Source organism: Erpetoichthys calabaricus, chromosome 2 (genome assembly GCF_900747795.2).
Source record: "Erpetoichthys calabaricus chromosome 2, fErpCal1.3, whole genome shotgun sequence".
In the NCBI taxonomy this organism is placed as follows: Eukaryota; Metazoa; Chordata; class Cladistia; order Polypteriformes; family Polypteridae; genus Erpetoichthys; species Erpetoichthys calabaricus.
In genome coordinates this window covers 117,770,391-117,789,680 of record NC_041395.2, presented here as the reverse complement: position 1 = coordinate 117,789,680, position 19,290 = coordinate 117,770,391, and the positions used below count along the sequence as shown (strand labels likewise).

Genomic DNA, 19,290 nt, shown 5'->3' with positions numbered 1-19,290 from the left:
AATACTGGTGCCCTGTCCAGTTGGGAAAAGTCAAAATGAAAAACAACAACTCTTTTATTTCCTCACTGCCATCTGACTGTGTTCTGATTATTGGTTTCATTTTTGGTATTTTGTCATATTTTGATCATCTCTGCACAAAAATATTGTTTTTTTTATATTAGGCTGCTGGTGACATCTTTGCAAGACCATTTTGTTGTCACTCACTGAGCAGTGAGTGACACCACCATGTAATCGTTTGTGATTGATCTGTGACCTGCTTGGAATCAATGAAAGAGAAGCAAGTGGAGTAAAGAGTGTCACAGTGAAACAGAACACATCTCTCTGTGCTTATCGTACAAGATCTCTCAATAGTATCCCAGGGTCTTGTATGTTACATGGCCCCTCTCAATGATTAGTCCATTTTACTCACAGTTTCATGTTGGTATGCCCAGTGTTATACTGTATGTTCTCTTAAAAATATAACACACAAGTAATACTGAGTGGTGTAGTGCATACGATAAACGGGTTTTATTTGCAGATTACACAAAAAGTACTCTGAAAAATAAATGATAATGAAAATTAATTCATTGCTAAAATATAACCACCAGACTTACCAAGGGAGACAGGCTGCAAGCAGCAGAGTATTACTGTCTTTTATCTGTAATAGACAGAGAGTGGGCAGAGCTCTACAAATGTCCTTGCTCACCTTCATGTCTTATTTCTCTATCATTTTAATGGAATGTCAGATTCATCCAAGTAATACGATCCTTCAGAGCAACATTACTCCTGTCACAGCTGCTGGAATTTAATATAATTGACAAAACTCAGCAGTGGACCAATGAAAGCTGAATCTCTGCACAGAACGTATTTTATTTAATAAGGACATTTTCAGTGTGGAATTTCTGTTTAGTTGCTGCTATCAGCAGTTTACCTTGATATCTGGTAGTAGAAATGAGGGGAAAGTACCTTAATTACAGTATGTATGTCGTGTTTTATACATAAAATAATAATTTGTACTTCATGTAAATAATGTTTAATTGTAGTTAAGTATTCAATATGATTTATTTGATCTTTAACTGGACACAGCACTTTAATGAATAGGTAGAAATGCAATTTCTTCTAAAAGTGTACTTCTAGTGTTGTATTTTGGATCTCATACGTTGGTATACTTGATAGCAACATCTGCAAAATGTCAGAAGCATTTTTAACACGGTTGCATTTGAACGATGGAAAGAAAATTCAGCTGAAATGGCAAACAGTTTTGTCAAAGTGGGCAAATACATAAGCATCCAAAATTAGAAGTGTCTTATTTGATATGGTCCTGAAGATGTGTGTGATGATAATTCATTAATGTACTGTGTAAATACCATTATAATCTAAAACAATATAATAATCCCATAACACTGTATCGGACAGTTGTTTCACAAAAGAGACAGGTGGATATGCATTACCACAGATTTATGGGTCTTACTTTAATTTTATATTACATCTTTAAAGTTACGTTTCTCACTGTCAACCTAAAAGAACATACAAATCATAGTTATATTTACTTAAACATATTTTTTCTGCTCTTTACCTTAAAAAAATGCCCAAAGTCCATGGCATCATTGAGGTTACAGCAGCACAAATCAGACTAATGTGATACTGAGATATTCCAAAGCAGGGTCACGGGTGGCTCGAGTCAATCCGGACACACACGCTATAATTGCTAATCAGCCTACACGTAGGAATACTGAAAAAGGCCAGTAGGCACTAGCCAGCTAGCCGCTGCGCCACTTGGCAACCGCAGATTGAAGTACTGAAATACATAAAGCAACCGTTATAAGCTGGCAAATTCTCGAATGTTAAAATGTTTTATGGGGATGCTGGAGGGACTATTCGAAAATTATATGGAAAACCATCTTTAATACATTGGAAAGGACACACGCTCTCCTCCTGAGTTAGTACTGGTCCACGTGCATTTTATCTGAAAATTTGTTTCATTTTCAGTAAGCGACCAACTATATACTGTATTGTGTATTTTGTCCCGCTGGAGGATAGCTCTGCGGCCCTCCGTGTATCACTGTGATCGCTGTTCGGCAACAATGCTTTCCTGAAAATCTACACCGAAATGAAATGAATAAATTATTACTACTGTCTTGGTGTCCGGTCATCTGAACCTCATTGCTAGTTTAAGTGGTGAAAAGGGACGTACACCTTCCTGGACTTAAGCTCTGGACTGTGATTGAGGAAGCATCGGCTATGTTAAAACCGAATAATTCCGCTTATTATTTGCAGGAGCAGCAGCAGAGGAGAGCCGCGTCTCCCAGCATGGAAAGCCACAGGCACCTGGTGCAGGTCATCAAGGAAATGAGAAACGAAATCAAGAAACTCGAGTCGGAAAATCTCGCACTGCGAGGTGAGCTGAGCCTGTCGAGGGCAGACCCCGGTCCTGCGGATCTCTCCTCTGGCTTTCACCCGCGGACAGACAGCGAGTTGGCAGGAGAGGAAGAATCGTCTGACTCGCCGACGGCCATGAGAAGGAATATTTCAGCACCAGTGCTGGAAGAACAGCTCAAAGGTGAACTGCGTCAGACCCTCGCAGCCTGCTCCATGATAAAGTAGCAAATCCCCGACAAAATAAAATGTGTACACGTAAGGAGTTGGACGCATCTGACACATCTCCATATTACTTGTATGTAATGGCAGCATTTGTAGCCGATCAATTTTGAGAAAAATGCGTTTTTGACGTCCATTAACTCAGAATACAAAGCAGGCGTAACAAGTTTTATGCCTTCAAAAATCAGAATTGGTGTAAATGCCAAAAAAGAATGTCAGTATTAGGGGGTATAAACTCCGCTTGGACGGCTGGGAGACAAAGTTAGAGAGGCGAGATTGCGTTGTGCAGACGAGAGATGCTGAGTATATTGGGAGAAGGATGTTAAAGATAGAACTGCCAGGCACGAGGAAAAGAGGAAGGCCTAAGAGAAGGTTTATGGATGTGGTGAGAGAGGACATGCAGGTGATGGGTGTAACAGAACAAGATGTAGAGGGCAGAAAGATATGGAAAATAATAATCCGCTGTGCGACCGCTAATGGGTGCAGCCGAAAGAAGATGTTTTAAATACAGTGCAAACTGTAGGTAGGTTGTTATCCTAAGTTGTATAAAGGGAGATGGAAGTACATTTTCAAAGTGTGCAGATATTTACATGTTGGCATTAATTTTAAGACATTATCATCGCCATGTTATCAAAGTGGCTGTCTTACGTCCTTACTTTTCTCAAACCTTAACTTTTACAAAACGAGGATAGTTCAATTTTTATTAATGACAAACAATCGCTAGTAAAGATTATGATCTCAAAGTCTTTTCAACCGCGTCCATCTTTAATGTCTTACTATCTTGGTGTATAAACGTCATTTCCAAACCCAAATTAGCCAGGATTATATTTAATCACATACGGATTGACTTAATGATTGGAAGTTAGGATATGCCTGTCGGAAGAATGGTCTCCAGAGCAGGTATGGCTTCTCATTTGCGAAAACCGAGCTATTCTCCCATTTTAGGCAAACGATCCTAAAGTAGATTAAATGGGTTCCGTCAGTTCAATGGATTTAATCCTTATTTTAAACTTTCCACACCGGGGTAAGTGGAGTGTTGTAATATGAATCGTACGCACAGTGTCATTAAGTGAGTGTCTATTAAGGAGCCAGGAAATGTAGACACGTTCGAATTATTGTTACCCGGTCCATCCACTCGCTCAACCAGACATCAGATTAAAATAAGACACAGTTCTGGTCGAGAAGCCAGTGCATGATCATACTCACACATAATGGCGCAGTTAAGTAAAGGAATGCAGCGTAACTCCGTGCGAAGACCCCTCGCATACTAAATCGAAAGGGGCGGCTATACAGCAGCAATTGCCGGACGTTCTCATCAGTACGATTACAACGATTATCTTTGGTCCGTTAGAGTGCGCGGCGGTGTCGCGAGCAGTGTGAGAGCCATTCAACCCACACAATGTGGGCACCCTCGCGCTATAGCTTGGAGTCCCACACGACCCCCAGCATATTAGCGGTTTGGACAAAATGAGCAAGCGGCACACACACACAGCGACCGGGGATATCTTAACGCGGTTCCGTGAATCCGTGCGACATCAGCGTGTGATTTGTGTAGTAAGTTTAAAAAATGACTTGCTAGAGGGTGGCACGGATGTTAGCTGCTGTCGCCGCTTTTGCATTAGATTAACTTCAAGCGTGTTAGTTCTGGATTTAATGTTCAGTTAATCGTGGAGTTTAAATTCCCTCCTTGTGTACGTGAGGGTGAGCCTTCCTGCCATGCGCCTGATGCTGCACTGATAGGCACCGGTCTTAATAACGAAGTTTGAGAATTGATGGATATACACTGGATATTGCAGATTCTAATTTTTATATTGTTGTTGCAAGCTGATTTAATTACTTTTAATTGTTAAATAGCCTTTGGCTGTCTTTTTAAACGGGTCTGCAGGTTTTTAGTCTTACCAGTTTATTAATTAGAATCAAATTTGTTTTACTGTGCTTACTGTGTACCTGGATATTGTTTAACTAGTTGCTATGCTCTTCCTTTCATTCTGCCATACATGCTTAAAATAAAGTAATGCCATAGAGGAGTAATTTTTGTTCCCCAAAAGACCAAACCGTGTGAAGGTTCCAGAAAGAACCTTTATTTGTATAGATCTGTAACAGGCTCCATACAGTAAATAACCAAGAATAGATGGTAACAGAATTGTGAAATACCAACGGGTCGTGATTTTAAAAGGACTCTTGCTGCCTGCAATAACACAAGCCAAGTCCAGGTTTTCTTGATCTGTTAGCGTCCTTTTATAGGTAGCCCACCATACATATTAGGATTTTTTTTAAAGCACAAAGAACCAACTTCATATGCAAAGAACCCGTCCCAGAATGAACTGGAGCCTTGTCAAGCAATGGAGCTACAAGGAACCGTACAACCCAGAGAAGAGCCATAAAATGCCATTAAAGAACCATTATTTTATTTAAGAGTGTAGCTGAAATTTCAAATTCTTAGACATTTTCTAAGAACAAATGTAAAGAAAATAATTTGCTGCTGCGTCGTTCCCAGGTTCCCAAAATCAAGCAGCTACTGAGTTGGCAAGGCAGGATCCAGCATGAGTCAAATGCAGAACAAAAAAAGAAAGTTCTCAATCCAATAAGGTTCATCATGAAAAGGTTTAGTGTAAATTGAAAGCAAACCACGCAGGAAAAAAATGTTTCTTCTACAAACTTAGCCATTTCTTGTTAAACTTCAGTTACTTTCTGTACTTGAAGGTTGTGTTATTTCTCTATGGCAAACTTGCATATGCCTTACTTAATATATTCAGTATGTTCTGTCCAGACGGCACATTCAATATGGTCAATATGATACAGTTTAAAAACCGTTTGTCCTCCATGGCTTACCAGCTCTAAGGAGAATCATAAACTGGGACTAATCTTTAGTCAGGGGGACAAGAAATAATTAGAATATTCCATTTTATTTTAGGCTGTGTTGGGTTGTATTAGAATCTCCCATAGACCGTATTAGTATTTAGGCAAACATTTTAACATAACTGAGAAAATTTTTGTAACAATTTAACATTAGCTTACTAACTAACAAAGGCGTAGCTCCCAGTGTTTTTTATTTCTTTCTTACCATTTGACTCAGCCAGATACTTCATGATACGCATACAGGTGCACATTACAGTAGTGCCAGTTAGCTGCTGTTTGGTTAATTGCCATCTTATAATAAGAAAACTAAAACTGTTAATTGAAGAGAGTGAAGTAAAATAAAAAAGACCCTCCTGCAATGGAAACCGTGACGACAGTGGAGATCTCTCATGCTGTCGTAAACCGTTTTAGTAAAAATGAATACTACCGACTGAGACAAGCCGTCTGATTAAATGACATACTCCATTAACAGCAAGAATGGACTTCCAATTAAGAAGCTGCCTGGCGGCCCCTGCTACTCCCCAAAATGACATGAACACTTCTGCTTCAAGCAGTATCTGTTGTGAGAAGGCATGCTTGCACACTTCTTTTATGTTGTCAGGGAGAAAAGACTTGCATATACTATGCTTTAAGTCTTGGGGGATTCATTAATTAAACTAAACACTAGGATGATCGCAGTCTTGAGGAGTTTGTAATTCTCCTTGTCAGTTAGTGCTATTGCTAGTGTGTGTTAGCGAGTGGACCCCATGGCATGACTGCCATCCCATTCGAGGCTGGTACCTGCAGGGCACACTGACTGGTGTCTCTAAAGCAGTGCAGTGTCACTAAGTGTGCCCGGCGAGGCCCTGAGATCCCCACCATAGAGTGCACTCTATACTGTTACAGTATACGTTGGGTACGATCTTAAAAATAAAGGTGCCAAAGTGGCCCTTCAGAGTGTTGCCACAGGGGAACCAATTTTGATTTCCGAAAGAACTATCCACATGAAGGTTACAGAAAGAATCTTTAATTAGATCCTTAAAAGGGTCCATAAATAGCTACAAATAAATAATAGTTTTGTGAAATAGAATTGGGGTCCTAATTTTACAAAGACTCTTGCTGCATACAACAAACAGCACAGGCTAAGTTCAGGTTTTCTTGATCTGCTAATACAACCTGCTAGGTAGCCAACTATACATTAAAGATGTCTGTTGTGTCCACATATTAGGAAACTTTTTAAAGCCCAAAGAGCCCTTCTAAGAATGAAATGGTTCTTTGTCAAGCAAGGGTCTCGTGAGGAACCACACAACCCAGTGAATCACTAATGCAGAACCATTACTTTTAAGAGTGTAGGGAAACGGGAGGACTAAACAATTGATGTTTCCTTTGTTAGGGTATCTGCTTCATAAAGCTTTACCTGTACTGAGTCAATGTGATCTTTTAGACGCTGCTTTATTGAATTCTAAAATGGCATACTTTACCCTCAGTACATCCAATGACTCATTTACTGAACAGGTTTATCCAGTGGAGGGTGGCAGGAAGCCGGATTTTAACACGGCAACATTAAAAAAAATACACTAAAGGGAAAATTAATTCACTACCATATTTATTTATTGCATCAAATTGCGTAAAATTAACATTATAATAAATAAATGCATTTCCATTCATAATATAATATAGTCATATAAGCGTTACCTGAATTTTAAAATGAAACACAGCATGAACTGAAGAGTAAATTCAACAGCATGGTAAAACAGTCATCTAAGAAGGACTCTTACAGGACACCAGTCAGTTGTGTCTGCTATTTTAACTCCATAACATTAATTTGTCTTCTGTTCTGTACAAACAGAAAAGATCATCATGACAGTCAGAAGATATTCCGTATCATCGACTCCCCGCTCAACTTTTGGCAAGAAGAACCAGCTGAGCCAAAACTTAGACAAAAGAGACAACAAGGGAGACACGAATGCACAGAGAATCGAGGAGGAGAGCTGTGATGATCTGTCACCCTTAGCTGGCAAACAAGAGGCCCAGAAAACCCTGAACGCTTCAGCACGGGAGAAATTCAACAACCGGAGGTTACTGAAAGATTACGTCCAAAAGTGCAGGTATGCTCTACGTTTCTGAGTCTTAAGTGGATGAAAAATCCATTACCTCAAGTTTATAAGACATCAGTGAGTTTATTCTAATGTTCTGTTACAATTTGTGCTAATTTAATTATTGTGGTAAAATAACTGGAAAACATGTGATGCATGTGGCTTTCCAACAGAGCCTTGAGTTAGCAATGCTGAAATTATTCTTGTTTATTAGTCTCAAATTGGGACACAGTTACTTAAGTGATGGACATTCCACTTTGTGCTGATTCAACCCTCTCTAGAAAGCAGCAAGTACAGAAATTGAATGAAAATAGGGGGCTCCCCTGCTTGAAAGTGTATATTTGAAGAACAAAAGAGTGATCTCATATACATTTTATAAAAATCAAATGCAACCCGCAGGTTTTTTTTTTCTTATAACCTTCCTTTTGCTTCTTCAAAAATAGCTAAGGCTAAATAAATCATCATCTGTCTTAGTCAAAAGAGGTATAATCATTGAATCCACTTAATCTGAGTTATGTGCCCACATAGACGATGGCCGGGCACAGAGCTGAACCCAGGACTCTGCAGCTGGGAGGTTAACAGCACTGACCACTTCACCGCTACCAGTTAGAGCAGATCTGTGTTCAATCATAGATAGATAGATAGATAGATAGATAGATAGATAGATAGATAGATAGATAGATAGATAGATAGATAGATAGATAGATAGATAGATAGATAGATAGATAGATTAGACACTATGATATATAGATGGATACATAGATTAGACACTTCAGTATATGATAGATAGATAGATAGATAGATAGATAGATAGATAGATAGATAGATAGATAGATTAGACACTACAGTATATGATAGATAGATAGATAGATAGATAGATAGATAGATAGATAGATAGATAGATAGATAGATAAGACACTATATGATAGATAGATAGATTAGACACTACAGTATATGATACTTAAAGACACTATATGATTGATAGATAGATAGATAGATAGATAGATAGATAGATAGATAGATAGATAGATAGATAGATAGATAGATAAGACACTATGATATATAGATGGATAGATAGATTAGACACTACAGTATATGATAGATAGATAGATAGATAGATAGATAGATAGATAGATAGATATCCATCCATCCATCCATTTTCCAACCCGCTGAATCCGAACAAGGGTCACGGGGGTCCGCTGGAGCCAATCCCAGCCAACACAGGGCACAAGGCAGGAAACAATCCCGGGCAGGGTGCCAACCCACCACAGGACACACACAAACACACCCACACACCAAGCACACACTAGGGCCAATTTAGAATCGCCAATCCACCTAACCTGCATGTCTTTGGACTGTGGGAGGAAACCGGAGCGCCCGGAGGAAACCCACGCAGACACGGGGAGAACATGCAAACTCCACGCAGGGAGGACCCGGGAATCGAACCCAGATCCCCAGATCTCCCAACTGCGAGGCAGCAGCGCTACCCACTGCGCCACCGTGCCGCCCGATAGATAGATAGATAGATAATATTTTATTTGTCCCAAGGGTCAAATTTGGCTCTTTTTTTTTTCTAAAAGAAGCTTGTTAAATAAATAAATAGATAAGTAAGCAAATAAATATACACACACTGGAATGACTGTAAAGCAAGAAAATTCTAAAGAAAGAAAAACTTTTGCCTTGGCTGTCCCAGTCACAGTGAGGACTTATGCAGATGTATTGCTGTTGATATTAAGGAGCCCCAGTAGCTTTTCTTGACACACTTCTGCTGAATGATTCATTGACTAAAAGTCCTCAGTGTTAGTGTGTCAGTGAGAGGATGTGCAACATTATTTTTAAAATATAATTACTCATAAAAATCATGGGTCATTGAATTTACTTTCTGCTTTTATCCAAAGTGATTTAAAGGCATACGGAGTGTGACCACCACAGTATGACACAGGGAGTCAGAGGTGTTCATCAGTTTGTTACTCCTGCTCTTTATTGTGTAACACATCAGCCACCACTGGTTCCCTCTCCAGTTGGGTTTGTGAACTCCAGTTGGCCACTGTGAACTTGAACTGGATGAGTCAGAAATAGAATAGGTGGCTAGATGGGCCATAACCAGAGGGGCACATCGCAGTCTGAGGAAGTCCACTGTTAAGAGTGAAACTTGAAACTAATGTGCTGCTGTTTCATTATGTTCTCTTTTTTTGTGCCAGAACGAAAGTAAAAACTGTAACATTCCTGTTGCCAATGGATGACAACTCTTTCTGCAATGGCCACGTTTCCAAGAATTATAAACAGGATTAGAAGTGAAAAGTTAATGTGTTGAACTGCAAAGTACAGAATGGAGATTTTTTTTTAGTACACCATCCAGGTCAGTAACCACAGGTTAAAAGGATGCAGCAAATCTCTGGCCTACAGATGATGGCAAAGGAAATCGCGTCTACCTCATTGGCTGGGACTGTAAGGTCACACAATGTGTGCGTGTACATCAGTCAGTTCCTGCTTTTCTCAATCCAATTGACTAAACTGCTTGCTGCATTTAACCTCATGCTGTGTGCTTCAGCTCTTACAGTAAGTGCTCCAATGAATTATTTTAGAATAAACCTAGGAGTGTGAATACATGCAATGATTGTGAAAAACATTATAAAGTCAATTTATGAATATAAAAGGTATCCTTATTAAAATAGTTATATGTTTGAAAAAAAATGTTTATTTTTCTACTAAATGACAGTTTATAGTGTTTTTAATTTTTCAATCGGTGTAGGTGCTTGACCCCTTCTTGTAAATATACATGACCATTTCCTACTGTGCTGTTATTAAGCAAAAGTCCAGTTGGTAAAGAATTCCTTCATAACACCTCTAGACACACTAACACCCATCATGTCTGAGGTACAGTGTTTGTATGGCTACATGACATCAAGAGGAAGAAAAAAAAAATACAATTGTGACAAATCTTAAAACACACACACTGATTGGAAAAAGATAGTTGGCACTCATGAGACGGACATACATTAATAACGTCATTTACACTGATCAAGAATTATTAAACAAGTTGCATTCTCTGTGTGGTGTCTCTGTGTTTCCTTTGTTAAATGTGTCTATCTATTTTGTAATGTCGCTAAATCCAAAATTTCGGGTTGCGGCCACACAGCAGAAGTCCATCCTGGACAGGCTAACAACAGACCCAGAGTGTAGTGCACACTCACAATGATAGGGTCTCCAGCTTTAAAGGCTCAGTTAAGTGACGTTCGGGGTGGATCAGCCCTGTCATATGAAGTGTTAGGAATGTGCTCGTGGGTCTTCCCAAAGGCAGCATGTTCTCTTCTCAGCAGAATGCATATGCTTACTCAAGCTGCGAAACATGTAGCCCTGTTTTGTACTTGGTCTGGGCTTAGCAGCATGATTAACTGAAACATAAACTACTGCACTGATACACAATTCATGAATTCATATAGATCTGTGAAACACATCCGAGTTAATCTGCAGAATTAATGAAACAATCTTGATGAAGAATTGCACTGACTGTTGACTTTCCATTATCACATGAATCCATTGTGAGGTTCAGCCCAAGCCCGGTCTCCTTAACCTCAGCAGGGTACAAAGACAACCACATCTCCAAAGTGTAGGCCAAATGTCTGGGAGGCTGATCCTGTTGCTCTTTTGCATGCTGGTGAACAATTTTATTCAGGTGTCACACTAAAAGGCAGAAACTGGATCTGTGGCGGCGGGCTCTTGTTCCCCTGGTAAACGGCCTGGCAACTGCTTTTTCAGCAGCCTCCTGCGTAAGCTGATATGCATCATCTCCAGACTTCTCATTGCTATGGAGACTGCCGTAGCTCTCTGAATCACGCGCCTTACCTGTAAACAAATAGATGTATAACACGAGGGGCACACCGCACAATGAAAAGAGTTAATGAAGCATTGATATTATAGCTTTAGGCACAGGATCACTTCCAACTTCAATCTATCAGCTTAAGAAAAGATGATATGAGCAAGTGAATGGTATCTGCTTCTCTAGGATCAGAAGCTCCCTCTAGCCTGGAAAAGGATTTTGTTTCCCCCAAATCACCTTCAAAATGCTTACCTCAAAGTCCTTCATTTTCTTGTAGAGTACAAAAAAAGTATTTAGTTTTTCTATCTGTTCATATCAAATATGTTAAATTGTAGGAAATCATCTATTCATTTTTTTTTACTGAGTTTTCCACTATACAGTGGATTCAGACCCCTTCAATTTTTCCCACATTTTGTTACAATAAATACAGCCTTCAGCTAAAACCATTAAAACTATTTTTTTCTCCACATCAAGCAATACTCTGTACCCCAAGACACCAAAGTGAAAACAGGGTTATTTAGGAATTCTTGCAGATTTGTTTTTAAAAAAAGAATGAAATATCACAGTGACCCAAGTATTCAGATACTTTGCTATGACACTTGAAATCTGGCTCAGACGCATCCCCCATTGTATTGCACATCACTGAGATGTTTCGACACCTTATTTGGAGTCCACCTGTGGTCAGTTCAGTGGACTGACACACATTTGTCTATAGAAGGTCACAGTGTTGGTCACTGATCTCAAGGTTCTTCTGGAATGGCAAGAGACCAAACCTTAAACATTTAACCCTGCTTAGAGACAGACTGAGTGCAAGTGTACCACTGCCTGACCTAGAACTATACCATTGTGGTTTCACCCTCCGCCCTATTTTGTCATGGCTGTGTCCCCCCGTTCATCCCCCTCCATGGCTCCTTATAGAATCCTCCTTTGCTTTCCCACTTTCACTTCAAGGTGCCCTGTTTACCTCCTTGAGGTCTAAAGCCACCAAATTTTCCTTGTAACCTATTTTACCATACGCCATCAACATCTGGCATTGTGTGGAAAAGTTACTTGCACTCTCTGGAAAATGGCGCCCCTTACTCCTATATTTCATGACCCTGCTTTCTCAATAAGTGGCCGGCCCTGTGTATTTCTTCCTTGGCAGCATGCTGGATTTAGTGTGCTGGGAGATCTGTTTAATAGTTCAGGGCTGATGACGCTCCAGTCTTTACAAACTGCTTCCAATTTCTTTTTCTGCCTTCAACTCCGCTTAGTGCTCAGGACATGTGGGATTTCCCTGACTACCCCCCTACCAAATCACTCATTATACTCTTTGATTTGGTCTTTCTCTCCCAAGAAAAAAACCTGTCTCTACCCACTACTCTTTACTTTACAAGGCATCATTCTCTTTGGTTCAGAGACCTTTCTTCTCCCCCTTCACCCCTTTCATGGGACACAGTTCTATCCAATGTAGTGCTTTGTTCTAGAAACCCAAATTACCAGCACACCAAGTTCAAAATTCTACACAGACCCTATCCTACTCCCCGCAAGCGGTTTCTGATGGGCCTCAGTGCTGATCCTGTCTGTCCAATATTTTCCCTTGGTTTATCTGGCACTTTTCTCCACATTTTCTGGCACTGTCCCCGTCTTTTCCTTTCTGACACATGTATGTCACCTACTGTCTTCTTTTCTTTCCTGCAGTATCCCTCTGTTATGTCAATTCTTTCTTCTTTTAGACCTTTCTAGGCTTCAAGTTCTCTGAATGCAAGTTGTTCTGTCTGGGAGCCCTGGCAGCCAAACTAATCATTGCCTCCCGCTGAACATGTCACTGCCGACAATTAGCTGTCCTCCTTCTACATTTTGATACATTTGGAGTTGTCTGCATTGCAGATTAATGGAGCTTCCAGTAATGCGATTGTGGCGGCTGCTGCGGCTCAATTGTTTAAGTCTCAGTTTGCAACGCCTTGATTTTTTTTTTGTTGTTTTTTTTTTAAATAATCATTTCGCTCAGGCTGGGTGTGCGAGGGTGTGTTATGTCTGTTTATTCCTGTCAATTTGTTTTTGCTCAATAAAAAGTTGATAAAAAAAAAAAAATCACACTGTTGACAATGTGCTTCTGAGCGAAAAACAAGACATGAGGTCAAGGGAATTGCGTGCAGAGCTTAGGGACAGGAAAGTGTCAAGGCACAGATTTGGGGAACCCCACAAAGACACATCTGCAGTATTAAAGGTACCCAAGTGCACAGCAGCCCCCATAATTCTTAAGTCTGAAAAATTCTGCAACCACCATGACTCTTCCTAGAGTTGGCCACCTGGACAAACTGAGCAATCATGGGAGAATGACCTTGGTAAGAGAGGTGACCAAAAACCCAATGTTCACTCTGGCTAAGCACCAAGACAACCTTTGTGGATGTGGGAGAAATTTCCAGAAGGGCAACCATCACTGCAACATCTGGGCTTTATGACAGTGGCCAGCTAGAAGCATCTTCTCATTAAAACACACATGGAAGCCCACTCAGAGTTTGAAGAAAGGCACCTAAAGAACTCTTAGGCTCTGAAGAACAAGATTCTCTGGTCTAGTGAAATCAAGATTAGCGTCATGTCATGTCTGGAGGAAACCAGGCACTGCTCAGCACCTTTTCAATATCATTCCAATGGTGAAGCCTGCTGGTGGCAGCCCCATGCTGTGGAAGTGTTTTTCATTGTTAGGGACTGTGAGACTCACCAGGGTAAGGGAAACTCTGAACGGAGAAAAGAACAGAGATGTCCTTAATGACAAAATACTACAGAGCCCTCTGGATAGCAGACTGGGCTGAAGGTTCACGTTCCAACAGAACAACGACAAAAAGCACAAAGCAAATACAACATAGCAGTGGCTTAGGGACAACTCTGGAAATGTCCTTGAGTTGCCCGGATCAATCAAACATCTCTGGAGAGATCTGAAAATAGCTGTCCACTGATGCTTTCCTTCTAGCCTGACAGGGCTTGAAGCAGATCTGTAGACAAGAATGGCTGAAAATCTGAAAATCAAGGTACGTGAAGCTTGTCATATTATACCCAAGACTCCAGGCTGTAATCTCTGCGAAAGGTACTTTAACTAAGCATTGAGTAGAGTTTGAATATTTGTGTCAATATGATATCTCCGGTTTATTTTTAATACATTGCTTTGTCATTCCGGGATAATGAATGTTGCCTGATGAGAGGGAAAAAAACTAATTTAAATGATTTTAGCACAAGGCTGCAACATAGGAAAATGTTAAAAAAATAGAAGAGGTTTAAATATTTTGTGAATCCACTGTACAGTTACAGGATGAGCAGATAAAGACAAAAGGCAAAGATCTCCCCATAAAACGATGCTATTTCAACATCAAGGCGCACTGGGCTACCTCCTCGATGTCAATCAACTTTATTATGTTAATCCATGCTATGTCGCACTAGGAATTATGTTTGTTAAGTTACTCCAATTCTGGATATTTGGATATCATTCAACTGTTGACTGGTAATAATTAGCCAGTTTAAAATAGTTCTTATAATTCATAATGAATATACTCTTGTGATAGTAGTTTCTGCTTGTATGTGCACCTTCTGAAAAATAACCTAACATGCATTCAGATTATAAAATGAAAATCTGTTGAATTCACAGAAGTGTTGCCTTGTCTGTTGTGATGTCACTTACTCAGTGAATACAGTCTTGCCCAGTATTGCTTTGATATTCATGAAGCCATTACAACAAGCATGTCAATAGCAAGATAGATAAAGTCCTAAATGTACTATTATTATGGTGTATTTGTTACTCATCATGGATGAAGGTGTACGCCAAGATCAGGATACATTACAGCTGTTTACAGGTAGATTATATGAATTGCTAAGAGTCACTCATGGGAACTGAAGTAGCAACCTTGAGGTTTAAAATCCGGTGCTTTAGCTCCTCCACCACACTGCATGCTTAAATAGACCTCCCAGGTAGGGACTTGAACCCCTGTCTCCCTTCAGACAAATAGTGTTTTGTGATGGAATCACATCACCATCTCTGCCTATTTTGCAATGTTGTAGCTATAGGTGGCCAGTTGCCAGTTTCCAACAGCAGACCTCTGACATCTGGATTATGAAGATGCACAAAGGCAGCTCCTTTACATCATGAGCAGTAGGAATGCCATACAGAACTCCTATTGTTCAGTGCATGAAGGAGCTGCTTCTGAGGGTTTTGTAATCTAGACGTCAATGGTTTATGGCTGGCAGTTATCTGCAAATATGCAAATGTCTCGACTGAGATAGATTATGGTGTGATCCTACAAGAAAACACTTGGTGTAGTTGGCAGCATTTACACTGCGGAAGAGCAGAGTGGAGTGGAGTGCCAGTGCTGTGTGAAAGGTGGAGGCTGAGTGGGAGAGAACTCCGCTGACGTTCCATGAAGAGCTCCACTGCAGTGCTTTAAGGCAGTCATTGTGCACGCGAGCATGAAAAAGCTACTATTGCTCACGGTAAAAAGGAGCTGCTGCTATAGCCCTTTGTAATCTCGACATTGCAGTTTTACGGCTGGCAGCTGCCAGTTGGCCACCAGCATTTACCACATTGCAAATGTGCAGATTGGGATGGATCTATGGTATGATTCCACAATAAAACATTTGGGGTTACTCAGCACTGTACTAATAAGAAACAGGCTACTATGTTAAAGGCAGACATCTCTGGGTCTGCTGATCTCTCCACCTTCTCTGGTTTTGATTTGAACAACAAAGGTCCAAATCTTTTTAAAAACATACAGGGGGTGCCAACGTCTTCTACTGCTTCCTGGCTGATTCTGCAATAATCTTTGGTACAGGTAAGTCAAACTTACATTGTCACACAAGGGTAGAATAGTAATGCAGCGAGAACTTTATTCAAAACCTAATCCAAACAGTGCCTGTTTACAGTTTCCACATTTTTTTCTGCAGCTTTGAAAATTTTCTCCATATGTGCCATCCAGTGACTATAAATTGGCTCAGCGTAGGTGTGCATGAGTGTGTCTTGTGATCAACAGCAGCCATATCACATGCACTTCAGAAGAGATCCACCTGAAGCTAAGCCTGTTCAGGCCTGGCCACTACTTGGATGGGAGACCATCTAGGAAATGTTTGGGTTGCTGCTAGGAGAGGTGTTGGTGAGGCCAGCAGGGGTGCTTACCCTGTGGTCTGAATGTGGATCCCAATGCCCCAGTGCAGTGATGGGGACAAGGTGCTGTAAAAATGGCACTGTCCTTTGGATGGGACGTAAAACTAAGGTCCTGACTCTCTGTGGTCATAAAAGGTCCCTGGGCATCCTTGGTAAAGAGTAGGGTGTATCCTGATGTTCTGGCTAAATTGCCCACCACGGCCTAGTCATTCTGACCTCTAATCATCCCCTGTCTCTAATTGGCTATCTCTCTCACCACTTCACCACCTAACAGCTAATGTATGGTGGAGCAAAAATGGCTACCATTGCTTCATCCAGGTGGACGTTACACATTAGGGATGCTTGAAGTGGCTCCCCACTTACTAAAGTACTTTGAGTAGAAAGTGCACCGCTATATAAATGTAAAGAATTATTATTTGTTATTGTTATTCACATCTAGGGTTTGTTCTTTCCTTTATATAGTACTGCTGTTACCCCTATTTTTCCCTTAATTTCAAATATAAATGAATGCTTTTTCACTATAATATCTTCTTACTTATTATACTTTTCTTTTTTCTTTTTGGGGCGGAGTGGTGGCTCTGAGGCTAAGGATCTGTGCTGGTATCCCGAAGGTTGCCGGTTCGAATCCCCGTCACTGCCAAAAGGCCACTGCTCTGCTGGGCCCTTGAGCAAGGCCCTTAACCTGTAATTGCTCCAGGGGCGCTGTACAATGGCTGACCCTGCGCTCTGACCCCAAGGGGTATGCGAAAACTACCAAATTCCTAATACAAGAAATTGTATAAGGCGAAATAAAGAACAAAAAAATAAATGTCATCCCACAGAAAATGATAGACCAGTACCTGCCAGGTCTTTAAGCTGAGGGTAGCTGTTGCTGGAAAGTTCATCCTTGATTGTTGCACTGTCAAAATATTTCATAGCAATGGTGGGGCGTCTGTCATGATTTGGGGAGCTTTGCGCATCTATGATAATAAAGTAAAAAAAAACAAAAAAGAAATAAGAGAACCAAGGAGACTTAACACACACACAAACAAATTTTTGACTACATATGAGCAAGGGTCAGGGTGGTGGGTACGACACTGGTGATCCATTCAGAGCCTGGCTGGTGATGTTGATTGGGTGGAGACCCAGGGAGTGGAATGTCATGTCTCTACTGCTCTTTATTTCCTAGAGAACTACAAGTCACATTGGCCGATTGTGCTGACTTGTCGTAAGAAAGGAAAAAGTTAGTGATCAACAGCAACATTTGTTCTGCTTAGTACACCAAGGTTACCTTAGTGACTTTCACTTGAAAGAAAAAGTACTTTGTCTAAAAATACATTTAATTAAACTTATTGTATTTCTGAAATGTAAGCACAGAAATGACCTGGGATCCTAAAAACTAGTCGCCAGATTACTCCTTGTCAGTTAAGTCATTGAACAAATTGCCTTGGTTTTAGTTTTTAATGTATGAATGGGAAACACTTCTTATGATGCCTGGACATGTTTGCTGTATTTATAAAAGAGGTTTGGACTTACCTTGACAATGGCGTGCTTCTGAGCAGTCTCGTAATGACTGCACTGATTCTTGCCCCGATTCAGGCTCCTTTACCTGCCAGCCCATTATTTCATTATCACTGACTGTAAGATTCCTGACCAGGAAATATGTGCACATTTTTCCTTTGCCCTTTACTTCAATCTCACCACGACCAATGATTTCAAAGCCTTTACCTTTCAGAGCACTAAAAGAAAAAATAAACAAATACATGTTGTTAAAGAATGTGGCAAAACAGAGCAGCTCCTTCCCTAGCCCAGGTGGTGACTGCATGCTGAAAGATGACCAAGGCCTTTCACACACATGAGTGCTGTTTATTTATAAACCGGCTGTGCCTTCGGTTAATCGGCTGTATCTGACGTACTATATAACTAAATAAGTCTGTTTCTGTACAGAATATTTGCATTATTTTTCATTTATGTGGGGCTAATATTATTGACAGGCAGTGTGGTGTAGTGGTTAAGGCTTTGGACCCAAGACTTCGAATCCTGAGGTTGGGGGTTCAAATCTTGCTACTGATGCTATGTGGCCATCAGGGCCAGTGCCACCATTAAGGGCGCAGATCATAAAGGGGGGAAAAACCCAGCCTCACAGGTTAGCTACCAAGCAGTCAGTTGGTGTACTAACAAGCTTGGCCTAGGGTGCAAAATAACCAACCACCAGCACTGGTAGCCATGAGCAAGTCACTTCACCTCTAGTTGCAGAAATTGTATCTCACATGATGTAAGTCACCTTGTATAAAGGCATCAGTCAAGTTCTTCTTCTTCATCTTTTCCAAATTCTATGTGGGGTCAATGTGCTTGATCAACTTTCTCCACACAGCTTGGCCCTGCACCTTCTTGCTAGTCAAGCCCTTTTCCATCAGATCTTCTTTAACTTTATCCATCCACCTCTGCTTTGGCCTCCCTCGCTTTCTCTTCCCCTGTACTTACTTTCCCATCACACTTTTGCCCACACGTTCATTGTCTCTCGTCATCATATGTCCATACCACTTCAGCTTACTTTCCTGTACTTTTAGATGTCTGTCCCACTTTGTTGTACCTCTGATTGTCTCATTTCTTATTCTGTCCATTTTTTGTAACTCCACACATCCATCTCAGCATTCTCAATTCTGCCACATCTAACTTCTCCTGCGCCCCCTTTACTGCACATGTCTCGGCTCCATTCATCATTGCTGGTGTTTCCACTGCCTTAAAAACTTTACCTTTAACCTTCACCCTAATTCTTTGATAACACAATACTCCTGATACCTTCTTCCAACTGTTCCACGCTGCACTCAATCGGTTATCTGTGCATCTAG

At 40.6% G+C, this 19,290-nt stretch overlaps 1 protein-coding gene across 1 annotated transcript in view; it reads right to left on the bottom strand.

Annotated features, from left to right (window-relative positions):
* Positions 1–11,190: 11,190 nt before the first annotated feature.
* The window catches only part of LOC114645331 (guanylate cyclase soluble subunit beta-2-like), a 44,970-nt gene continuing 36,870 nt past the window's right edge, over positions 11,191–19,290 (bottom strand). Inside the window, exons 16-18 of the mRNA XM_028793196.1 lie at positions 17,975–18,177; positions 17,299–17,418; positions 11,191–11,357 (exon numbers count right to left, since the gene is read on the bottom strand). Coding sequence (XP_028649029.1) covers positions 11,191–11,357; positions 17,299–17,418; positions 17,975–18,177 — 490 coding nt within the window. The remainder of the gene's footprint in view (positions 11,358–17,298; positions 17,419–17,974; positions 18,178–19,290) is intronic.